The 26,008-nt window shown below is 40.3% G+C and overlaps 4 protein-coding genes across 15 annotated transcripts in view; 2 read left to right on the top strand and 2 right to left on the bottom strand.

Annotated features, from left to right (window-relative positions):
• LOC134207634 (cation-independent mannose-6-phosphate receptor) overlaps nucleotides 1-26,008 on the bottom strand; it is a 614,852-nt gene that overhangs the window by 461,058 nt on the left and 127,786 nt on the right. The window lies entirely within an intron of this gene.
• LOC134207633 (protein toll-like) overlaps nucleotides 1-26,008 on the top strand; it is a 265,471-nt gene that overhangs the window by 170,591 nt on the left and 68,872 nt on the right. The gene's annotated exons all lie outside the window — the stretch shown is intronic.
• LOC134219112 (uncharacterized) lies at nucleotides 11,953-18,919 on the top strand. Its single transcript, XM_062697806.1, has 6 exons — nucleotides 11,953-12,083; nucleotides 12,143-12,344; nucleotides 12,403-12,660; nucleotides 12,728-13,042; nucleotides 13,283-14,439; nucleotides 18,839-18,919. Exons 1-6 carry the CDS (start codon nucleotides 12,081-12,083, stop codon nucleotides 18,917-18,919), a joined length of 2,016 nt encoding a protein of 671 aa, XP_062553790.1. The 5' UTR covers nucleotides 11,953-12,080.
• LOC134219100 (uncharacterized) lies at nucleotides 19,075-25,999 on the bottom strand. Its single transcript, XM_062697798.1, has 5 exons — nucleotides 25,855-25,999; nucleotides 20,138-20,456; nucleotides 19,879-20,075; nucleotides 19,157-19,822; nucleotides 19,075-19,115 (listed from the first exon to the last, which is right to left on the bottom strand). Exons 1-5 carry the CDS (start codon nucleotides 25,997-25,999, stop codon nucleotides 19,075-19,077), a joined length of 1,368 nt encoding a protein of 455 aa, XP_062553782.1.

Raw genomic sequence — 26,008 nt, 5'->3', positions numbered from 1 at the left:
TCGCAAGAGTAAGTCCACGTTGGACACTATTAACTCGGTGGTAAAGATCGCGAGGTATTCAACGCATTCAACAGCGCAAGCAAGTTCACTTCCATTTGACACAATTCCTGTCAGGCCATGACTGCTTCCGGCAGTACCTTGGTTTGGGCACGCGGAGAGCCTCGTCTGCCTTAACTGCCCAGGTGTTGATGAAACTGCAGAGCACATACTGTTCGTATGTCCTCGTTTCGGCGTCGAAAGAAGAGCTATGCTAGACGTTTGCGGTCGGGACACAACCCAGGATACCATTATCCAGAGGATGTGCCAAGCGGCGGAGAAGTGGAATGTAGTTTCGATTGCAACTACTCAGATTGCCTGCAGCTTGCAGGGAATCTGGCACGCCAAGCAGCAGTCGACAAGCATGACTAACTTGTGATTGATTACTTAGAGCGAAAACAGGGTGAGCGCGGGCAAGTGAATGAGAGGTTTGGACATGTCGATGTAAGAGTGTCCGCAGTCGCCACATCGAGGCATGGCAGAAGAATGAGCGCATAGGTGTGAGACTGCACATGCCGAGGTAGGAGGGTCGTAGGGTAGAACTGTTGATACCAGAGGGGTCAACGGATTTTTTTCATATGGAGTTTGGCAAGTATGACAGTACCCTCTTTTTTGGCGCATAAATTTATACTCCAATGTCAAAATGCTCATATACTATTATAAATTGTGGTGGTATTTGTAAAAATTTGTATTGTTTACCGTTTTTACAAGAGAGAGTGGTGTCGAAAGCACATATTAAATTAAAGATCGCAACGAACAAAATACACCAAATCCGTAAATATGTAGTGTTTTCACTTCACTTTCACGTGAAATATGCAGATAAATAATTATGTTGGTAGAAGAAACTGTGTGCTGAGCAGAAACAGTTGTTTCTTGCATTATCCAAACTTTGTGCGTTTCAGAACATTCTCACTCACTGCAGTGTTTATTTTTCATAGACTACGGCTTGGTGTTAGTGCCGTCGGCATTCGCTCGATTGGTGGCAACAAAAATTTGACAGCTTAGCACCCGCCTGGTTGATACCTATCGCTATCGATACCTCGAGGCATGGCAGAGTAGAGTAGAGTGAGCATCCAAGTTAGCTTCACGTGGTATGTTAGAGGCGAACACCCACGTCAGCCTCGCATGGCATGTCAGAAGCGAGAACCTAAGTAAGTCAGAGTGTCAGAACGTGGGTAAGGAGGAGTGACAAGGAGTGCTAGAGTGAACACCCAAATAAGTCTCAAATTGGTTTGCTAGAGCGTGAATTAGGAGACAGGGTTAGCACCCAAGTTAGACTCACATGGTATGTTAGTGTTAAGTCTCCAAGGAAGACTCATATGGTGCGTCAGAGAGAGAGAGTATCAGGGTGTGTTAGACAGGGTGTCGACTACCTGGAAAACCCTGGAAAGTCAGGGAAAGTCAGGGAATTTTGATTGAGGTCAGGGAAAAAATCACAAAACCCAACATTGAAAATTTATTGTGATTTTTTTTTAATTCGAGCAGTATACTAAACTAAAGATACTTATATTAATGAAACTCTGAACCAGTTTTAATCCATTGAAAAAAGACCAATAAAAGAACTGAAACGTCGAATCAGAATTAATATAGCGTATTGGCTGGTCATGAGACTGCATAGCCGATAAACAATACTCCGAGGCAGTTATAGTCGACAATCTCCTCCACTATCAAGCCACAGATAAAATCAAGCAATAATGTTTTCATTATTCTCTGAGCAATAACACAGGTTCTAAATTGCTCAAATGGTCACTGTTGAGACCTGATCCAGATGTTTTTTTAAATCCTCATTAATATTTTAGATTATTTAGTTTGAGTGGTTTTGTGTCGGAGGCGTTTTGAATTTTTTGCAGTTTCCTTATTAGTAGCGTTTGAGTCATGTTCCCATAAAATCAGCTCTGAAAGTTCGTTCAAATATTTAATCATCAATCGCGAGAGTCATTCCTTTTAAAATTATGTTGATATATTGCTTTTCTCACCGAAGAATAGACTACCGTGCAAATTTGGCGAAGTACCAAAACAAATGCTCACACGTCCAATTGTATAGAAATTAGCGAAAGCACGATCCAAAACATCGTTCTTGCACCTTTCACCCCAAACAGATCTTTCTTGCAGTGAAGACGTCATCCATATATGGAGAAACTGGTGGGAACATATTTTGGTGGGACAATATTTTTTGCATGGGAGTCGAACACGGCGCAAAATTTGCAATACTTATGATATACGAAAAATTCATTTAATGTGATCCATCTTGATATATTTAAATTGCCGACTAGTAACCAACAATAATGAAAAGCCTAATAGGGGAACGGTTCGGCACTTCATCCCATAGCTCCTATTTCCATCTTATCAAAAACAAAGCAATGAAAACGAATTTAGTTTGTTTCTAATTTTTGTGATTTTTTTTGACCAGTGAGCACGCGTGTTAGCAAAAATAAGTGACGAGATTGGTGCTGTATTTCTTTGCTCTTTTCTTTCTATATTCTTTGTATTTTTGTATTTTCTTTGCGATGAGATGAATATATGTTCAGTGAGATGGGAAACGGAACAGTTCCCCTATATCACATTACCTTTTAATGAAAATGTAACGCACAAATGTTTTAAAATTATCTAATGAAAGCAGTCGTAATGATTCAATGGCTGAAATAGGCCATAGTTCAGAACCGTTCAACAATCATCAAACATGTTCAACCTACAACCAACAACTAGATATTTGGAAGCTTGTTAAAAAGAAAACGCCGAATAGTATTTTTGTGGACCTGCGACGGCACTCCACAGCATGTTTTACAAACATTTCGTGAACTTCCATTTTATGATGATGATAATGATGATTATGGTGAAGATGATACTACTATCTATTGTAGCAAGGCACCTGCCGATAGCACTGGCCATATTTGACAAACGATTTGGTCATGATTATATTATTGTTTGTGTTTCATCAAACTCCTGTATGAAGGGCCAAAAATGGGTGGGGTGGTTCCATAAGCAGAGACACTTATGCGAATCCACGGGATGAATAGAGAATCTCCTTCCAGAAGAAAGTTCGTACATACAATAATATTATCTAGCCCTCGTTTCCCATATTGACCCAATAGATGGGGAGAAGAGCCGCCCTTTATCCACGAAATGTTAACAACACGAAATTGTCGATTCCACTCTTCCTATCCAAAGCGCTTCAATCGGGTGCCCTGATGGTTATTTTTTGTTATATAATCATATAGTTTCAATATAATTTAGTAAATATTGCAAATTTTGCGCCGTGTTCGACTCCCATGCAAAAATATTGTCCCACCAAAATATGTTCCCATCAGTTTCTCCATATATGGATGACGTCTGTACTGCAAGAAAGAGCTGTTTGGAGTGTGAGATAAGGTGCAAGAATGGTGTTTTGGATTGTGCTTTTTGCTAATTTCTATACAATTGGACGTGTGAGCATTTGTTTTGGTACTTCGAGAAACTTGCACGGTAGTCTATTCTTCGGTGAGAAAAGCAATATATGTATATAATGGAATTCTCTCATAAAGTTTCAATTCGCATGTCCTGGATGAGGGAGGTCCTCTCTTCAACACCAGCTAGTTTTTGATTATTGATGTTTTCAGATATACCAATAGTTTGTCCAAGAATGTCCTGGTTTAAATCGGGAATAAAATATTCATCCTTCTGGTTCACAGATTGAAAAATAGACTTCTTAATTTCTGAATAGATGAAACAAAAGGCGGATGGCAGTATCATACTGTATGATTCATACATAATAACATGATCGTTTTGATTAGAATAAATATGTATTTGTATCCTGATTTTTTCTTGTAATGTCCAGAAATTAGAAGAGTTGGCTAAGAGATTGATGAAAAACCTGAATATATCTTGATTCCTCATTAGAGCTCAAAAAGAATCCTATATTTCAACAGAGAGAAATGATTTATTTCTGAACACACCTATAGCTTTTTTTGTCAATATTGGTAAAATTTTGAATATTTGTCATCAATAGATCGTAGTTTAACATAGCAAGATTCCGAATAGCACACATTTGAATAAAAGTTATAGAAGTAATGGATTCATATTTAGTATTTTTTTTAATTTCACACATACTTCTCAACAACGGTATTTCAGATCAGTGCGGCTCGATATCATAGACTAGTCATATCAGAGGTACCCATATGTTAACCCACGTAGATTGAACGGAATAAATATCCTTAAAATCAGCTTCAGTTGTATATGATGATCGATATATTAAATAGTATAATATAATTATGAAAATAATACATAATTAGAAGATTCTTCATCAAGTAAGCCAGTCCACAAGCCTCTTTAATAAAGAATAAAATAAAGATTCTCCGTTGATAGCTTGAGCTTGCTGAGCTTGATTGACTGCTCGTAGTTGCTACTCCATTATGACCAGATCAGCTGTTCTTGCACAGGGAACCAACAGATGTTTGCTTGGGACTAAGCACACATCTTCAATGTACAAGTACTGGTGATCTCATTTGTTAGGTCATACTGGCGCCTGCCACGTCAGAATGCAAGTCAATGTAGGGAAGGGGGAGGAAATGATGATGCAATCACTCGCCCACTGCAAGCCGAATATACCTCTGCACTTGCCACGAGTTCATGCGGAATTTGTTGCAATTTCTGGGTTAGGTTGGAGAGGCAGAGGTCCGTCTTGGTTAACGAGCTGCCAATGTGATAGATAGGAGAAGGTAACTGATGGAATTTCTAATTGGATGTAGGATTGTAGATTACTGTTAGAATACTCAAGTTGAAGGTATAGGAATAGTAATGGAAACGGTATGGAAGTCCATTTCCAGTTCTAGCGATTGCTAGAACATGAGAAATAAAGAGAAAGATACAAAGTAGGAGAATGGAACGGACCTGGGATTGAACCCACGACCTCCTGCGTATGAGGCAGAAGCAGTAGCCATATGACTACCAAGCCCGCTAAAAATAAAGATTCTCCGTTGATATGATAAAAATTATGTTTATCTTGCAGAAAAGTATATTCTATGACAGGGGGAAAATACATTTTTTTGTCATTAATTTTCAATTGAAAATGTTAAATTATTTTGTCAGCTTTTATGTAATTTTCCAAAGTAGTTTATGTAATCCTTGAAAGCAGCTTTCTAACGCGCATTGATCATGCTACACAATGATTTTTCGTAGCAAATGACTAGGAAGGTATCTTACCAGATACAGAATATCAGAGTGAAAATTGTTCCTATCAATGTGTGAAAAAGAAAAAAGATATCGAGAATCGAGTTATTATAAGATTGTTTGAATCCACCGTAATTAAGCGTAATTTCCCCATTTCGTTATAGCGCCACTTTCTTAGTTTTTATAAAAATCTACTCAGTGAACCCAAGTCGTTTTTTAAACATGTTGAATAGTTTAAAAACATCAGTACATTCAAAGTTAATTGCCTATATGCCGGGTATTAAGCCACCCGGATGGAAATTAATTACTATGTCTGAAACTTGATTATGCATATGTACAACATGTGATAGATTTAGTTCGGAAAAGGTATTGGAGGGTAACCGCCCCTTCGGTGGGGTTTGATCCCACGACCCCAGTTAAAAACATGTTTCAAAATATTTAATGTTATAAAAGAATAACGAAATTGTCTTACCTTGACGAAGTGTGTTTACTCACTTATAACCTACATATGTTGTTTCTCTGGACTTCCGATTCCTTTTGCCATCGTACGTTTTATTTAAAGTACTTGATGATGTTGTTGGTGAAAATCCATACATTTCCATGTTTCGTTTCTAACGCTGTTGTCGGTGCCGCCATTGAGATCAATTTGTTGCAAAAAATGCTAGTACGCCAATCCACATGAAGATTATGTTTCATCCGTCAACTCTCATCTGGTCCTCACATACACTCGAGTAGTCACTTCCTGAACAAGTACAAAGTTCCTCGTCCAATTTAGGCAATTTGTCTATGCCCGTAATTGTCGAATATATTCAAATAATTCTGGTTTTGACTGCTTCTAATACTTTTTTTTTTACTATTTTACCAATGAAACGACAAAACATTGAAAACATGACGGTCGTAAAATTTCCCGTCCACTTCACACGACTCGTGAAGTTCCATTTTATGATGGGCTTAAAAAGTCATTGGTCGAACCTCACGTCCTTAGGTGGTCAAATTAATGGTAATGTAGAGAATGATAATGAATAAAACTTTATTATAAAAGCACCATATGGTCTACCTCATGTACGTAGGTGACGATTGTCTCAATTAAACGTTACTCGATACTCCATAAACATGCTCAAACGCAAGAGGAGGATAATGTGGTTGTCATGTTGTCAATGGTAATGTTTCAGTTTTACATTTGCTGCTTTTGATGTTTATAAAAGATATATTCTGGTTGATCTTTGAGAATTTTGTCCAGAAATCACTTCAGAATTCTCACTGAAACATAAAAAAATCCAAAAGGAATTAAGGAAGCTGTATTGATAGTTTTTATCCTGGAGCTCTTCGATGGATGTTCAGTAGATTTTTTCAAAAAGCTCCGCTCCAAGAACTTGGTAGATTGTATGGTATTTACTCAAATTTGAATTTAATGTCTTCGTGAAGGGATTCATATAAAAACTAGTGACCCAGCAGACGTTGTTCTGCATAGTAGGCGAAAATGTGCATTGCGAACTGCCCATGCGAAATTGCCATACGAATCTTATTTTTGTTTTTCACAATTTGCTCAACCTTACTCTTGATTTTTACATGAGAAAATATCATATAAACCCGTCGGAAACGATAATGAACATATCTGCTGAAGTAATGAAGAAAATCCATCCAGCCGTTTTCGAGTTATGCGGATACGAACACAGACCATTTCATTTATATATATATACTAGTCGACCCGGCAGACGTTGTCCTGCATAGTAGGCGAGAATGTGCGTTCCGAACTGCCCATGCAAAGTTCGCACAGGAATCACAATTTAAGTTTTTTTTCGAATGCTCAACTTTACTCATAATTTTCGCATTAGGAAATATCATATAAACCCGTCGGAAACTATAACGAATGTTTCTGAAAATCCATCCAGCCGTTTTTGAGTTATGCGGATACGAACACAGACCATTTCATTTTTATATATAAGATATATATATTTATCAACTAGTATACTGGTCAACTAGTATATATATATAAATGAAATGGTCTGTATTCGTATCCGCATAACTCGAAAACAACTGGACGGATTTTCTTCATTCCTTCAGCAGATTTGTTCGTTATCGTCGACGGGTTTATATGATATTTCCTCATGCGAAAATCGAGAGTAAGGTTGAGTAAATTATGAAAACAAAAAGTAAGATTCGTATGGATATTTCGCATGGGCAGTTCATAACGCACATTTTCGCCTACTATGCAGAAACAACGTCTGCTGGGTCGACTAGTTTTTATATGAATCCCTTCACGAAGACATTAAATTCAAATTTGAGCAAATACCATGCAATCTACCAAGTTCTTGGAGCGAAGCTTTTGAAAAAAATCTACTGGACATCCATCGAAGAGCTCCAGGATAAAAACTATCAATACAGCTTCCTTAATTCCTTTTGGATTTTTTTATGTTTCAGTGAGAATTCTGAAGTGATTTCTGGACAAAATTCTCAAAGATCAACCAGAATATATCTTTTATAAACATCAAAAGCAGCAAATGTAAAACTGAAACATTACCATTGACAACATGACAACCACATTATCCTCCTCTTGCGTTTGAGCATGTTTATGGAGTATCGAGTAACGTTTAATTGAGACAATCGTCACCTACGTACATGAGGTAGACCATATGGTGCTTATATTCATTATCATTCTCTCTACATTACCATTAATTTGACCACCTAAGGACGTGAGGATCGACCAATGACTTTTTAAGCCCATCATAAAATGGAAGTTCACGAGTCGTGTGAAGTGGACGGGAAATTTTACGACCGTCATGTTTTCAATGTTTTGTCGTTTCATTGGTAAAATAGTAAAAAAAGTACTAGAAGCAGTCAAAATCAGAATTATTTGAATATACTCGACAAATACGGGCATGGACAAATTGCCTAAATTGGATGAGGAGCTTTGTACTTGTTCAGGAAGTGACTACACGAGCGTATGGACCAGATGAGAGTTGACGGAAGAAACATAATCTTCATGTGGATTGGCGTACTAACATTTTTTGGAACAAATTGATCTCAATGGCGGCACCGACAACAGCGGTAGAAACGAAACATGGAAATGTATGGATTTTCACCAACAACATCATCAAGTACTTTAGATAAAACGTACGATGGCAAAAGGAATCGGTCCAGAGAAACAACATATGTAGGTTATAAGTGAGTAAACACAATTCGTCAAGGTAAGAAATTTTTGTTATTCTTTTATAACATTAAATATTTTGAAACATGTTTTTAACTGGGGTCGTGGGATCAAACCCCACCGAAGGGGCGGTTACCCTCCAATACCTTTTCCGAACTAAATCTATCACATGTTGTACATATGCATAATCAAGTTTCAGACATAGTAATTAATTTCCACTCCGGGTGGCTTAATACCCGGCATATAGGCAATTAACTTTGAATGTACTGATGTTTTTAAACTATTCAACATGTTTAAAAAAACGACTTGGGTTCACTGAGTAGATTTTTATAAAAAACTAAGAAAGTGGCGCTATAACGAAATGGGAAATTACGCTTAATTACGGTGGGATTCAAACAATCTTATAATAACTCGATTCTCGATATCTTTTTCTTTTTCACACATTGATAGGAACAATTTTCACTCTGATATTCTGTATCTGGTAAGATACCTTCCTAGTCATTGCTACGAAAAATCATTGTGTAGCATGATCAATGCGCGTTAGAAAGCTGCTTTCAAGGATTACATAAACTACTTTGGAAAATTACATAAAAAGCTGACAAAATAATTTAACATTTTCAATTAAAATTAATGACAAAAAATGTATTTTCCCCTGTCATAGAATATACTTTTCTGCAAGATTTTAACTGATTTAACATAATTTTATCATATCAACGGAGAATCTTTATTTTTAGCGGGCTTGGTAGTCATATGGCTACTGCTTCTGCCTCATACGCAGGAGGTCGTGGGTTCAATCCCAGGTCCGTTCCATTCTCCTACTTTGTATCTTTCTCTTTATTTCTCATGTTCTAGCAATCGCTAGAACTGGAAATGGACTTCCATACCGTTTCCATTACTATTCCTATACCTTCATCTTGAGTATTCTAACAGTAATCTGCTAGAATTCTACATCCAATTAGAAATTCCATCAGTTACCTTCTCCTATCTTTCACATTGGCAGCTCGTTAACCAAGACGGACCTCTGCCTCTCCAACCTAACCCAGAAATTGCAACAAATTCCGCATGAACTCGTGGCAAGTGCAGAGGTATATTCGGCTTGCAGTGGGCGAGTGATTGCATCATCATTTCCTCCCCCTTCCCTACATTGACTTGCATTCTGACGTGGCAGGCGCCAGTATGACCTAACAAATGAGATCACCAGTACTTGTACATTGAAGATGTGTGCTTAGTCCCAAGCAAACATCTGTTGGTTCCCTAATGCAAGAACAGCTGATCTGGTCATAATGGAGTAGCAACTACGAGCAGTCAATCAAGCTCAGCAAGCTCAAGCTATCAACGAATAATCTTTATTTTTATTCTTTATTGAGGAGGCTTGTAGCCATGGGCTGGCTCACTTCTGATGGAGAATCTTCTAAATATGTATTATTTTCATAATTATATTATACTATTTAATATATCGATCATCATATACAACTGAAGCTGATTTTAAGGATATTTATTCCGTTCAATCTACGTGGGTTAACATATGGGTACCTCTGATATGACTAGTCTATGATATCGAGCCGCACTGATATGAAATACCGTTGTTGAGATGTATGAGTGAAATTAAAAAAAAAAGATACTAAATATGAATCCATTACTTCTATAACTTTTATTCAAATGTGTGCTATGTTAAACTACGATCTATGAATGACATATATTCAAATTTAACCAATATTGACAAAAAAAAACTATAGGTGTGTTCAGAAATAAATCATTTCTCTCTGTTGAAATATGTATAGGAATCTTTTTGAGCTCTAATGAAGAATCAAGATATATTCAGGTTTTCCATCCAGCTATTTAGCCAACTCTTCTGAATTCTGACATTACAAGCAAAATCAGGATACATAGTCATGTTAATCAAAACGCTCATGTTATTATGTATGAATCATACAGTATGATACTGCCATCCGCCTTTTGTTTCATCTATTCAGAAATTAAGAAGTCTATTTTTCAATCTGTGAACCAGAAGGATGAATATTTTATTCTGATTTAAACCAGGACATTCTTGGACAAACTATTGGTATATCTGAAAACATCAATAATCAAAAACTAGCTGGTGTTGAAGAGAGGACCTCCCTCATCCAGGACATGCGAATTGAAACTTTATGAGAGAATTCCATTATATACATATATTGCTTTTCTCACCGAAGAATAGACTACCGTGCAAGTTTCTCGAAGTACCAAAACAAATGCTCACACGTCCAATTGTATAGAAATTAGCAAAAGCACAATCCAAAACACCATTCTTGCACCTTATCTCACACCCCAAACAGCTCTTTCTTGCAGTACAGACGTCATCCATATATGGAGGAACTGGTGGGAACATATTTTGGTGGGACAATATTTTTTGCATGGGAGTCGAACACGGCGCAAAATTTGCAATATATGCCAAATTATATTGAAACTATATGATTATATAACAAAAAATAACCATCAGGGCACCCGATTGAAGCGATTTGGATAGGAAGAGTGGAATCGCCAACTTCCTGTTGTTAACATCTCGTGGATAAAGGGCGGGCTCTTCTCCCCATCTATTGGGTCAATCTGGGAAACGAGGGCTAGATTATATTATTGTATGTACGAACTTTCTTCTGGAAGGAGATTCTCTATTCATCCCGTGGATTCGCATAAGTGTCTCTGCTTATGGAACCACCCCATCCATTTTGGCCCTTCATACAGGAGTTTGATGACATATAAACAATAATATAATCATGATCAAATCGTTTGTCAAATATGGCCAGTGCTATCGGCAGTTGCCTTGCTACAATAGATGGTAGTATCATCATCATCATCATCATCATCATCATCATCATAAAATGGAAGTTCACGAAATGTTTGTAAAACATGCTGGGGAGTGCCGTCGCAGGTCCACAAAGATACTATTCGGCGTTTTCTTTCAAGCTTCCAAATATCTAGTTGTTGGTTGTAGGCTGAACATGTTTGATAATTGTTGAACGGTACTGAACTATGGCCTATTTCAGCCATTGAATCATTACGACTGCTTTCATTAGATAATTTTAAAACATTTGTGCGTTACATTTTCATTAAAAGGTAATGTGATATAGGGGAACTGTTCCGTTTTCCATCTCACTGAACATATATTCATCTCATCGTAAAACAAAGAAATACCGCACCAATCTCGTCACTGGTGAAAAAAATCACAAAAATAAGAAACAAACCAAATTTATTTTCATTGCTTTGTTTTTGTTGAGATGGAAATAGGAACTATGGGATGAAGTGCCGAACCGTTCCCCTATTAGGCTTTTCATTATTGTTGGTTACTAGTCGGCAATTTAAATATATCAAGATGGATCACATTAAATGAATTTTTCGTATATCATAAGTATTGCAAATTTTGCGCCGTGTTCGACTCCCATGCAAAAATATAGTCTCACCAAACTATGTTCCCACCAGTATCTCCATATATGGATGACGCCTCCACTGCAAGAAAGATCTGTTTGGGGTGCGTGAACAGGTGCAAGAATGATGTTTTGTATCGTACTTTCGCTAATTTCTATACAGTTGGAGAATCTACGTTGATTTCACTATCAGATGGCGCTACGAGCAAAATGTCATCGGTTATTTTTGTTTCTGTCGCCGTGCGTTAATTTTTTAGGAACAAGAAACAAAATTGTGATTTATTAAATAAATAACAAGTAGTTCGTTAAAGTTTGGCAAAAATCGGAAAGGAAAAACACTGTTCGTTAACATGGTGAGTAACCAGCTTTTGAAGATCATACATAAATTACTTATTTTCTTGTTTTTTTAAAGGGCTATAAACAGCGGATCGGGAAGCTCAAATGCATTGTTCCGGACTGCGAAGCTTGGAGTTGCGGCACAACCACATCGTTTTTTCCAGTTCCTCCCAGATCCAGCAGTGCATTTAGAAAATGGAGCAAATACATGAAACTGTCAGGAATGCGACAGGAAAGGATTTGTCAGGCTCACTTCAAAACGCGTGACTTTATTCGCTGTAAGTAATCAGATCTCAAATTGAAGTTCAATTGATCTACGAAAATAATCTATTATAGACTCGAATCGAAAACTGAAACGCTGGGCGGTTCCGTCTGTCAACATTCCCAAAACCAGAGTGAAATTAATTGCTAAAGCCAGCTGCTGCATATCGGGATGCCGCACAAGAAGGCAGCGCAATCTGTTCCCTTTCCCTACATCAACGAAGCCAAAACTACTCGATCTTTGGAGGGGAGTATTGCTGACCACTGATGACGTATTTGCCCCCGGTTTGAGAATTTGCGAGAAACATTTTAAAACCAGCGATTTTCTATCAGGTAACTTCATTGCACATACATATTTATAAATAACGTGCCTTGATTGATTTTTGTTATTATTTTGTAGTGCACTCTCTGTATTTACGACCGTGTGCCGTTCCGTCGATTGGAGTGAAGCGATTTGTCAGGAAACCTCATAAGACAGACCACATCAACGTGCTTCAGGATCACACATATTGTCGAAGTCTAGCTAAGTCAGGAGGATGTCGTGTGTGCAAAGTGAAAGACTGTAAATCACGCGCTAATGACACTGTGACCTTGCACAGCTTTCCAAAAACTCATGAACGTTTCATCGAGTGGAAACACATTCTCAAGATGAAAAATGTCAGGAAGAGTTCTAAAGTTTGCAGTCTACACTTCTCAAAGTCTGACTATATACCAGGTAAATAATAAATAATTATATTAATTTAAACATATGGGTTTATGGCATCTTGGGACGGCGACGGAAACGGCAGATTTGACAAGAAACATATGTGTGGGATAACTAATCAAATCCTGCCGTTTACAATGGCGCTTCCCTGCATTGCATAGGGGGTTTAACGACTCATTGCGGAATTTATTATAAAAAATACTTTTGTCTGTGTTATATAATTAAATGATATTCTACTATCTTTTCTTACAGGAGGAAAACATTTGAAGAAAAATGCGATTCCATCCAGAAATCTGCCTGAGGACAACGAGTTTTTTAAGCATAATCCGTACGACCTATCTCGAGTTTCATATCGTCGAGAGAAATTAATAGCAGATTCTAGTTTTAAATCATGCACTCTTGACAGCGATGAAAATGCAAGAGTGACTTTGTGCGAACCATGCCCAACTATTTCACCCACTGGAACAGCTGAAAACAATGATGTCAAATCCCCGACGACCCAGAATATCATTGACGAAAATGCTATTCATTCATGTGGTTTCAAGAACACTGAATTAGGAGAGAATGTTGTTGATTCAGAAAAATTATACGATGGATTATCCGATGCGACATGTGCTACTAACGCGACAATAGCCGTTCAAAATGTCGTGGATACTTCTATGAAGGGGGAGACTAAAGTACAGTTCAAATTTTCTGATATTCTCGATAGTGACGACGACTTAAATACGTGGACTGGCTTACCTTCGCTAGCAGTTTTGCAAGAATTATGTTTGGCAGCGAAAAGGCTCGAAGATTTTGTCTATCCCAACAAGTTCAGTATGCATTGTACAGATAGGGTTATTCTTGTCTTTGCAAAGCTCAAACAGAACTTATCATTCGCTGCAATGGGAATTCTCTTCAAGATTCACACTTCTACAGTAGCTAAGTACTTTGATTATACAGTGCAGATTTTAGCGCAGATCCTATCTGCCTTCGTATACATGCCGGAGAAGGAGGAAATAATGCGCAATATACCTCATTGTTTTAAAGGAAAATTTGCCAATGTAACTATTATTCTAGACTGCACTGAGATACCGTTAGCTACTTTGAAATGCCTCAACTGCCGTTTGGCCACTTATTCTCAATATAAGTCAAGGCGTACAGTTAAGCTTCTTATTGGAGTGAGTCCGGCAGGGCTCATCATATTTTGTAGTAAAGCGTACTCAGGAAAAGCATCAGATAAATTTATATTTAATCAGGAAAACCTCATCTCTTCGTTGAATGCTCATGTGGACGAAGTTATGGTTGACAAAGGGTTCACCATAGAAAACGAGCTTTCAATGAAAGGGATCAAATTGCACATTCCTCCATTTATGCGCAATGGAAAAATGACGGCATCCGAAGCAGTTACGAATGAAGCAATCGCCAAGGCAAGAATACACGTCGAGAGAGTCATGCAACGCTTAAAAATATTTTCAATTCTCCAAGATACAATAGATGCATCGACTGCTGGGAATATGGATGACATAATGATGATCATCTGTGGCATTGTTAACCTAACTCGTCCAATTCTACGTGATGATAAATTTTAGAACAAACCGAATAGTCATGAGCTCCGTCAAAAAATAAGATTAAAACATAAAATAATAAGTGAAGTGTTGCATTATTCATTTTCTCTGACAACTCCGACCATCTTTCACATACCATCATCCGGGTGACAATGGGTTCGTGGATCGAAAGTCAAAACTGTTCAAATAAGTATCTTAATATTAAGGCATTCTAAAGTAACTGATATTAAGGGGAACTGCTCCTGGATTTCATCTCATGACTCCGATGTTCATCCCATAAAAAACAAAGCAATGGACAGGTATATGATTTCGTCTAGGAATTCCTCCGAAAGTTCCGCTAGGAATTTCTTTCGGAGGTTCGTCTAGGAATTCCCCCGGAAGTTCGTCTAGGAATTTCATCGGAAGTTCGTCTAGGAATTCCCCCGGAAGTTCCGCTAGGAATTCCACGGAAGTTCCGCTAGGAATTCCTTCGGAAGCTCGTCTAGGAATTCCCCCGGAGGTTCGTCTTGGAATTCTCGCAGAAGTTCGTCTAGGAATTCCCCCGGAAGTTCGTCTAGGAATTTCATCGGAAGTTCGTCTAGGAATTCCCCCGGAAGTTCCGCTAGGAATTCCACGGAAGTTCCGCTAGGAATTCCTTCGGAAACTTGTCGGAATTCTCCCGAAAGTTCGTCTAGGAATTCCACCGGAAGTTCGTCTGGAAATTCCTCTAAGAAGTTCATCGGAAGTTCCTCTAGGAATTACTCCAAAAGTTCTTCAAGGAATCCCTCCGGAAGTTTCTCTAGAAATTCATCCGGAAAATCTTCTAGGAATTCCCCCGGAAGTTCGTCTGAAAATTCTCCCAGAAGTTCGTCTAGGAATTCCCCCGGAAGTTCGTCTAGGAATTTCATCGGAAGTTCGTCTAGGAATTTCCCCGGAAGTTCCGCTAGGAATTCCTTCGGAAACTCGTCTAGGAATTCTCCCGGAAGTTCGTCTAGGAATTCCACCGGAAGTTCGTCTAGGAATTCCCTCGGAAGTTCCTCTAGGAATTACTCCGGAAGTTCTTCAAGGAATCCCTCCGGAAGTTTCTCTAGAAATTCATCCGGAAGTTCTTCTAGGAATTCCCCCGGAAGTTCGTCTGGGAATTTCATCCGAAGTTCGTCTACGAATTCCTCCGGAGGTTCGTTTAGGAATTCCTCCGGAAGTTCATTACGAATTCCCCCGGAAGTTCGTCTAGGAATTCCTCCGGAAGTTCCTCTAGGAGTTCTTCTAGGAATTTCATCGGAAGTTCGTCTAGGAATTCCTCCGGAAGTTTGTCTAGGAATTCCCCCGGAAGCTCGTCTAGGAATTCCTCCGAAGGTCCGTCTAGAAATTACTCCCGAAGTTCTTCCAGAAAAATTTCCCGGAAGTTCTTCTAGGAATTTCATCGGAAATTCGTCTAGGAATTCCCCCGGAAGTTCGTCTAGGGATTCCTCCGGAGGTCCGTCTAGAAATTACTCCGGAGGTCCGTCTAGAAATTACTCCGGAAGTTCTTCTAGGAATTCCCCCGGAAGTTCGTCTAGGAATTCCCCCGGAAGTTCCTCTAGGAATCACTCCGGAAGTTCGTCTAGGAATTCCCTCGGAAGTTCCTCTAGGAATTCCCCTGGAAGTTCGTCTAGGAGTTCCTCCGGAAGTTCCGCTAGGAATTTCTTCGGAAGCTCGCCTAGGAATTCCTGGAGGAACTTCCGAAAGAATTTCTGGAGGAGGTTACGGAGGAATTCCTAAAAGAACTTCCAGAATAGTTCCTCAAGGAGCTCCTGGAAGAACTTCGGGAGGAATTCCTGAAGGTACTTAGGAAGGAATTCCTGGATAAACTTCCGTAGGAACTCCTTGAGGAACTTCCGAAGGAATTCCTAAAGAAACTTCCAAACGAATTTTGGGATGAAGTTCCAAACGAATTTTGGGATTAAGTTCCGGATGAATTTTTGGAGGAACTTCCGGAGAATTTCTTGGAGGAACTTCCGGAGAAATACCTGGAATTTCTGGAAGAGCAATTTCAAGTTCAAACAGAATTCTTTGAGCTTGTGATGTGTTTTCATGAAGTTTGTTCTGAAGGAACTTCCAGATGAATTCCTGAAGGAACTTCCGGAGGTTCTCCTGAAGGAACTTCCGGAGGTTCTCCTGAAGGAACTTCCGGAGGTTCTCCTGAAGGAACTTCCGCAGGTTCTCCTGAAGGAACTTCCGGAGGTTCTCCTGAAGGAACTTCCGCAGGTTCTCCTGAAGGAACTTCCGGAGGTTCTCCTGAAGGAACTTTCGGAGGTTCTCCTGAAGGAACTTCCGGAGGTTCTCCTGAAGGAACTTCCGGAGGTTCTCCTGAAGGAACTTCCGGAGGTTCTCCTGAAGGAACTTCCGGAGGTTCTCCTGAAGGAACTTCCGGAGGTTCTCCTGAAGGAACTTCCGGAGGAACTCCTGAAGGAACTTCCGGAGGAACTCCTGAAGGAACTTCCGGAGGAACTCCTGAAGGAACTTCCGGAGGAACTCCTGAAGGAACTTCCGGAGGAACTTCCGGAGGAACTCCTGAAGGAACTTTCGAAGGAACTCCTGAAGGAACTTCCGGAGGAACTCCTGAAGGAACTTCCGGAGGAACTCCTGAAGGAACTTCCGGAGGAACTCCTGAAGGAACTTCCAGAGGAACTCCTGAAGGAACTTCCGGAGGAACTCCTGAAGGAACTTCCGGAGGAACTCCTGAAGGAACTTCCGGAGGAACTCCTGAAGGAACTTCCGGAGGAACTCCTGAAGGAACTTCCGGAGGAACTCCTGAAGGAACTTCCGGAGGAACTCCTGAAGGAACTCCTGAAGGAACTTCCGGAGGAACTCCTGAAGGAACTTCCGGAGGAACTCCTGAAGGAACTTCCGGAGGAACTCCTGAAGGAACTTCCGGAGGAACTCCTGAAGGAACTTCCGGAGGAACTCCTGAAAGAACTTCCGGAGGAACTCCTGAAGGAACTTCCGGAGGAACTCCTGAAGGAACTTCCGGAGGAACTCCTGAAGGAACATCCGGAGGAGCTCCTGAAGGAACTTCCGGAGGAACTCCTGAAGGAACTTCCGGAGGAACTCCTGAAGGAACTTCCGGAGGAACTCCTGAAGGAACTTCCGGAGGAACTCCTGAAGGAACTTCCGGAGGAACTCCTGAAGGAACTTCCGGAGGAACTCCTGAAGGAACTTCCGGAGGAACTCCTGAAGGAACTTCCGGAGGAACTCCTGAAGGAACTTCCGGAGGAACTCCTGAAGGAACTTCCGGAGGAACTTCTGAAGGAACTTCCGGAGGAACTCCTGAAGGAACTTCCGGAGGAACTCCTGAAGGAACTTCCGGAGGAACTCCTGAAGGAACTTCCGGAGGAACTCCTGAAGGAACTTCCGGAGGAACTCCTGAAGGAACTTCCGGAGGAACTCCTGAAGGAACTTCCGGAGGAACTCCTGAAGGAACTTCCGGAGGAACTCCTGAAAGAACTTCCGGAGGAACTCCTGAAGGAACTTCCGGAGGAACTCCTGAAGGAACTTCCGGAGAAACTCTTGAAGGAACTTCCGGAAGAACTCATGAAGGAATTTCTGGAGGAACCCCTCAAGGAACTTCCGGAGGAACTCCTTATGGAACTTCCGGAGGAGCTCCTGCAGGAACTTCAGGACCAATCCTGAATTAACTTCCTGAGGAATAAAGTTTCATTGGGCGCACAGGAATCCGGCCGTGGTCCAAACTTTAGAAGGTAAATTTCTTCTTCTTTATAATTCTTTGAGCTTCTGATATATTTTCATGAAGTTTGAGCAGTCGCATGCCCAGTTTCATAGCAATTGATGTTATGGCCCCTGGTCTCCCCCATTTTGACCCCGAAATCCGGCCCTGAAACAATATCAGAAGTTCAATTTCAGTTGCGTTGTAAACACTCGACTAAAATCTTTACAAATATATTTTGATTTGGTTTGATGGTTAATTTGATAAATTTGGACATAAACACGTCCAGAACATTGAAGAGATATTTGGATTAAGGGACAGTACCCCCGCGCATACTTAGTTTTTAGCAATAACTTGGATCTGAACAGAAATTCTGAACGGTCTGAAAATATATCAGGGCAAAAATATAGCTACTGCCATTGAGCACAAATGAAACCGCGAGGAATTCCGACGACCAGGTGCTGCATGCGAGCCATTTGAAAAAATCTATTCGTCCTGGGTCTTTGATGGTTAATTCATAGTTACAGGTTTACATTTTTTATTTGAATTTTCTAAATATCCTCGTAAATCAAACAGGTCATGAACAAGGGCCGTGAATATCTTTTATTTCTGAAGCAATTTCAAGATTTGTACAAGGCACAAAAATACATCTACTAAGATAATATTAGTCTTTCGATCTTGTTAGGAGCCTGGGTAGCATTTCTGAATAATAAAGACCTTTTAGACCGTTAGCAATGTGCTGAACAAAACGCTGATCCAATGCAACTTCAACGACAATGAAGTCGTCTTCTTTTGATGAATATAGAATAAAGTCACAAAATTTTGTGTTTGTTACCCACATATTCATTTGAACCTGTGCGTAATAAGCATGTTTGACATTCATCTTAAACGCACCAGTTTCAGGGCATCGTTTCACGTACTTTTTTATCGTATCACTGCCTTCTATTTCTTGGATTCCTCCTTGTTCGCCCACTACTGGACACTTTATTTCTAAAATCATATCACCGAAAGGATCAATTCCATCGGGGGAAGCTCCAAACCATGGTTCATCCTGTCTAATTATGAAACCATTTTTTTTTATCATCGGGTTCCGTTTACGTTTATAGCACTCAAATGCAATGCTCTCCGTTCTTGTGCCATATTTCATGGCACTAGTTTTAATATTGCTCGTGCTCCAATATTGTGCAACTTTCTTGCCCCAGTTAGGGTTGGCGTTATTCAAATACGTGTATAGATGGTAGCAAGAGCTCCCAGTGATACGAAATGATCTTTGGACTTTCCAAAGATTGGACCTTTGATCCTGCGTATCAATAGCTATATCAATCACTCTATCCATATCAACTTGAATATTAGTTGCGAAATATTCTTTTTCCTTTTCCGTTGTGAAAGCTACAATCTCCAGCGACACATTAGGAATCCTTCGAAGCATAAGAGTCAACTCTTCTCTTGAGCAATACACTGCCGTAGACGGATTCGATTGAAATGCTCGGATGGGATGCACTACCGGTTGATTATATGCTCTCCCAGCTCTATGCTTGAAAACTGCCGATGATTTTGACACTATAAAATAAAAATTATATAAAATAAAAAAAAATTGGAATGCTATATTACGATACCTTGAATTATCCTTTCGAAAGATTCCTTAATAATCTGGTTTTTGAGTTTCGTATCAACTGGAACAAGCCGGGAAGGTGTTTTTATACAGCAAAGTTCTGACAGCTTTTTAGCCCCCCATGGGGTACCTTTTTCAGCTTTCAAAATTCCCCAAGCTTGCTTAGTATCAGTACACGAGAGATATTCCACTTGATCAAATCTGAATGATATAAGCGATCGATTTGTAGTAATGTTTCGCCATGCTATGTAAGATATACTCACCGATTCAGATGCAGTAAACAAGCAACTATATGTTTACAACGACCTGTTCCAGCTTTGCATGAGCAACACAGGACCCATCCAGAAACATTATGAGTAATGTTCAAACTAACTTCATGCGGCATTTGGCCAGGATGAGAAGACTGTGTGACATAACCTTTGACCTGAGTCTCGTGATCTGTTTTATTAGTATATCCGATGCAAACAATATGCTTCGCATCATATACCGCAGAACCCTCTCTAATAGGTCGGACAGAATCGCCTACATAATCCAGTATATCGAGTAGCTTGACATTAAAATTGATTGTACCTCGGCTTCCAGCTGAAAAATCATTTCGGTAATTATAACCTCAATGTAGGTTCTATTATATTTCGAAGAAATTATGAAGTGAACGTGTTTCACATCACTACTATTCTTATGCGATATGAAATTAATTTAATTTTCTCACTTGATGAATCCATAGTTTTGATGATATTTAAAAGGTTTTTTGATTGAAATCGAATTTTTATTCACGCCAGCGACGTATATCCGTGTGAAGTTAGAAAATAGCAACAGTTTGACAGTTCAAAATTCCAAACATAGATGGCGCATAACCTTTCCGCCAAAACGCCAATTGGACGTGTGAGCATTTGTTTTGGTACTTCGCCAAATTTGCACGGTAGTCTATTCTTCGGTGAGAAAAGCAATATATCAACATAATTTTAAAAGGAATGACTCTCGCGATTGATGATTAAATATTTGAACGAACTTTCAGAGCTGATTTTATGGGAACATGACTCAAACGCTACTAATAAGGAAATTGCAAAAAAATTCGAAACGACTCCGACACAAAACCACTCAAACTAAATAATCTAAAATATTAATGAGGACTTAAAAAAAACTATTTGGATCAGGTCTCAACAGTGACCATTTGAGCAATTTAGAACCTGTGTTATTGCTCAGAGAATAATGAAAACATTAATGCTTGATTTTATCTGTGGCTTGATATTGGAGGGGGTTGTCGACTATAACTGCCTCGGAGTATTGTTTATCGGCTATGCAGTCTTATGACCAGCTAAAACGCTATATTAATTCTGATTCGACGTTTCAGTTCTTTTATTGGTCCTTTTTCAATGGATTAAAATTGGTTCAGAGTTTCATTGTCATAAGTGTCTTTAGTTTAGTATACTGCTCAAATTTAAAAAAAATCACTATAAATTTTCAATGTTGGCTTTTGTGATTTTTTCCCAGACCTCAATCAAAATTCCCTGACTTTCCCTGACTTTCCAGGTTTTTCCAGGTAATCGACACCCTGTCTAACACACCCTGATACTCTCTCTCTCTCTCTCTCTCTGACGCACCATATGAATCTTACTTGGATGCTCACCACTAACATACCATGTGAGTCTAACTTGGGTGCTCACCCTGTCACCTGATTCACGCTCTAGCACACCAATTTTGAGACTTATTTGGGTGCTCACTCTAGCACACCGTGTCACTCCTCCTTACCCACGTTCTGACACTCTGACTTACTTAGGTTCTCGCTTCTGACATGCCATGCGAGGCTGACGTGGGTGTTCGCCTCTAACATACCACGTGAAGCTAACTTGGATGCTCACTCTACTCTACTCTGCCATGCCTCGAGGTATCGATAGCGATAGGTATCAACCAGGCGGGTGCTAAGCTGTCAAATTTTGTTGCCACCAATCGAGCGAATGCCGACGGCACTAACACCAAGCCGTAGTCTATGAAAAATAAATACTGCAGTGAGTGAGAATGTTCTGAAACGCACAAAGTTTTAATAATGCCAGAAACAACTGTTTCTGCTCAGCACACAGTTTCTTCTACCAACATAATTATTTATCTGCATATTTCACGTGAAAGTGAAGTGAAAACACTACATATTTACGGATTTGGTGTATTTTTGTTCGTTGCGATCTTTAATTTAATATGTGCTTTCGACACCACTCTCTCTTGTAAAAACGGTAAACAATACAAATTTTTACAAATACCACCACAATTTATAATAGTATATGAGCATTTTGACATTGAGTATAAATTTATGCGCCAAAAAGAGGGTACTGTCATACTTGCCAAACTCCATATGAAAAAATCCGTTGACCCCCTCTGGTATCAACAGTTCTACCCTACGACCCTCCTACCTCGGCATGTGCAGTCTCACACCTATGCGCTCATTCTTCTGCCATGCCTCGATGTGGCGACTGCGGACACTCTTACATCGACATGTCCAAACCTCTCATTCACTTGCCCGCGCTCACCCTGTTTTCGCTCTAAGTAATCAATCACAAGTTAGTCATGCTTGTCGACTGCTGCTTGGCGTGCCAGATTCCCTGCAAGCTGCAGGCAATCTGAGTAGTTGCAATCGAAACTACATTCCACTTCTCCGCCGCTTGGCACATCCTCTGGATAATGGTATCCTGGGTTGTGTCCCGACCGCAAACGTCTAGCATAGCTCTTCTTTCGACGCCGAAACGAGGACATACGAACAGTATGTGCTCTGCAGTTTCATCAACACCTGGGCAGTTAAGGCAGACGAGGCTCTCCGCGTGCCCAAACCAAGGTACTGCCGGAAGCAGTCATGGCCTGACAGGAATTGTGTCAAATGGAAGTGAACTTGCTTGCGCTGTTGAATGCGTTGAATACCTCGCGATCTTTACCACCGAGTTAATAGTGTCCAACGTGGACTTACTCTTGCGAAAACCGAACTGATTGCTTGGCAGGCGTTCGTACCCTCTCAGTACGGAGCCAGCCTGTTGAGGATGATCCTCTCTAGCAACTTGCCCGTCGTGTCTATAAGACAGATTGGTCTATACGCCGATGGGTCGCCCGGCGGTTTCTCGGCCTTCGGAAACAACACCAATTTCCGCCTTTTCCATATTTCGGGGAATCTACACTCATCAGCATCTCTGCATAGCTAGCCCAAAGATGTTCGGGTTCGCTATGATTGCTGCGTTGAGAGCGCTGTTCAGAACTCCATCAGGACCTGGAGCTTTGTTCGTTACCACAGATTTGGCCACCGCGAGTAACTCTTCATTCGTCACCGGAGCCACCATTTCGACCGCACCCATATTACCTTGCGGGACCGGACGGGAAAAGTACCTCGATAATCCTCCACGGAACTGACAGGGATCCCCGGACCTCGGATGTTGCACGTCATAGTTAGCCATTAGAGCGAATTGCTTTCACTAGCACCTCAGAATTAGGGGGCACCAAAGTCCCGCTATGCACGGCAAGAGTGTCGGGGGGTTGATGCTTCTGCGGTACCTCAGAAATAGGAGACGTGAAAGGGTCTGCCTCGTAGCTGAGGTAGAAGCGGCATAGGAGTCACCAACCTAGGGTCGCCTCCGGCTTGGTAGACAAGTGGTATTACTCCGTTGCAGGACGGATGATTACCACACTGATTGAGGACCAACTGGGTCGTCAGATGCCAATTCGGGGTACCTCCTGCAAGGTACCAGGCCGCCTACTTGTTGGTGGTCTTGCGGCTCAGGTGGGTGAGTGTTGGGGCACATGTGGTGCCAGTGTATCTTGGTGCACAGATGGTTTATGGGAAGTATATGGAGAATTGAGCCGCATATTTGCACTTGTGTACGTCATGTGTCGTTTTGGGAGGATTGCGTTTATTACTGCCTTTCCTCCAGAAGTCCCGGGGGGATCAGGATATTAGCAGAGAGGGTAACTCAAGTAACCTTCCGCTACTTGGGTGGGTTTAGTGGGCCGGCCTTCAGTCAACCCCACTCCCTGAGAGATAATTTCAGGTATCTGTTTGCAGTTTTGTCTTCGTTCTCTATAAAAAAAAATGATAAAGCATGAAAGTTACCATTGCACAGTGTTGCTTTTTGCCGATTTCGTGCGCTTTTTTAAAAACATCGTTTCGGTTAGATATGAAAAGAGCCTTCTTTTGAGAAAATCTGTGATATGATTAATTTACCTAAAAGTGAAATAAAAACTTTACTTATCCATCGAAACCATATATGAGCCTAGTGTCTTCAGGAAAGTTGTTGCGGATGGTATTTCAAGCCCCACCCCATGCCCACAGACAAACAGACGTAACAGCTAGAACAACTTTTTGAAAAATCCATCACCCAATTACTTTATCACCATCTCGCGTGCACGTTGCACGAAATGTTATTTAGTACAACATCGTCAACAGAAGGCGCTAGTGTGAGATGTCAAATATAAAGGAAAACGATGCGCGCGCCTCTGTGTGTGAAACTCGCAAGCAGCTGACTTTAAAACGACCGTTGAGTTGATGGACGATGGGCATTTCGTGAGTGTTACGTCTGTTTGTCTGTGCCATGCCTATGGCTTACATAGTACGAGATATGTGACGTTTTCTGTGGAAGGTCTCTAAAATCAGTTTTTTAGCATAACTTTTTTCCTATGTTTCAGGCACTTTTGCCACCTTCTACATTTTTTTTATAACAAAAATACACGCTTTTGTAGAGAATTGCGAAGTTCTATCTCTTTAAATTTAAAAGTTATTTAAGAAAATGTGTTTCCTTCAGGGATGTAACTTCTTTCGGTGCAAAATGGCGGACACAACTTTTTAGTACACTGAAACTGCTGTATGTTTACTCTTACCTCGCGGTTGAAGCTTGTGTTTACACGGAATTACACGTGAGTTACATAGATTTTAAATGTCCCACTTTTTGCCTTACTCGTACACTAAGTTTATGTAAATGCTATAGGATCACAATAAAAATTAACCTTTGATAGTTGGTCACCTATCAAAGGTTAATTTTTATTGCGATCCTATAGTATATTACAAGCTCGATGAACTTAGCTGATGCCGGTATTGTGTGGCAGCGAAATAACACTTGCTGTTTACTATATGCAGCAAATATTCAACAACTTCTGAACGATCTAAGTAGGCTTAATGCGAACCATAACTGACAGCCACATCATTAGCAATCAAAGCAATCGGAAAATGTATCGTAAGTCACACGAAGTGAACCATCAGTGGCACAAGGTGTTTCAGATCCTCCCGCTTGCCTACAGCCAGAGTAAACTCCACTGTGGGGATATTCGGCCAAACTCCTGAGAGCAAACTCCGTATTGCAGTAGATAGTCAGCTTCAAGCTGTAAATTTATTACGATTATTTGGCGAATTATTAACAGGGAAACCTACTCACAAATTTTGGTGAACCAATTCGTAAATGTCGGGTATTATCGAGGTTTGAGCTTCTGCGGCCTAACTCTATAGGATATCTACAATGTACAATGTCTTAGATTGATTTAAGTTCAAGTTTTACAAGAAATACCTGCGTCTAGTCGAAGTCCTAGGAATGCTTATGAGCAGTTTTCCACTATAGGTTAAGGTAATATGGTAATATAAACAGTCTGTCGAATTCATAGGTAATTAATATAAATTTCAGTCACAATATTACATTATTATACGTACAATCTACCAGGCGCAATAGGAATAGTTTAGTAGACACCGTAATTAAATGATTTATAAATTTACAACAATAGAAGCTTAAAGCATATGAATCGATATTAACAAATCATCAAAACAAAGTTTTTCTTCATTCCCTCGCTTTGTTCATTCTGTCAGTTCGTCCGTCAGGTTGAAGTTTCATTCCTTGACAGCTATTCGCCGCGTCCATTAGGCAAGCGTCGCTGCTACGAGGGACTCCATCGCTACATACCCCCTCCCGTAAATCCTGGTGTTGATCCGGATCTTCCATATCCGCATTGCCTACGCATCCAGGTTTACTTGCCTCCAAGATGTCCAGCACGGCTAGTTTCACCGCTGGTCTACGTAGCACACCGGTTGCTGTACGCACCAAAGCTTGGCGAACTCTACCGTCTTTACCCAGAAACACTTCTTCTACAGTTCCACGTGTCCACGTGTTCCTCATTGACTCTCC

Source organism: Armigeres subalbatus, chromosome 1 (assembly GCF_024139115.2).
Source record: "Armigeres subalbatus isolate Guangzhou_Male chromosome 1, GZ_Asu_2, whole genome shotgun sequence".
NCBI classification, from domain to species: Eukaryota; Metazoa; Arthropoda; class Insecta; order Diptera; family Culicidae; genus Armigeres; species Armigeres subalbatus.
This window is presented reverse-complemented; position numbering and strand designations above follow the sequence as displayed.

Coding starts and splice junctions, on each gene's coding strand:
- LOC134219100 (XM_062697798.1), bottom strand. CDS start 25,999: ATGAGGAACACGTGGACACGTGGAACTGTAGAAGAAGTGTTTCTGGGT. Junction 20,457..25,854: donor GCTGGACATCTTGGAGGCAA/GTAAACCTGGAT, acceptor ATGATTTTTCAG/CTGGAAGCCGAGGTACAATC. Junction 19,116..19,156: donor GAAACGATGCCCTGAAACTG/GTGCGTTTAAGA, acceptor TATTACGCACAG/GTTCAAATGAATATGTGGGT.
- LOC134219112 (XM_062697806.1), top strand. Junction 12,345..12,402: donor AACGCGTGACTTTATTCGCT/GTAAGTAATCAG, acceptor AATCTATTATAG/ACTCGAATCGAAAACTGAAA. Junction 12,661..12,727: donor AACCAGCGATTTTCTATCAG/GTAACTTCATTG, acceptor ATTATTTTGTAG/TGCACTCTCTGTATTTACGA.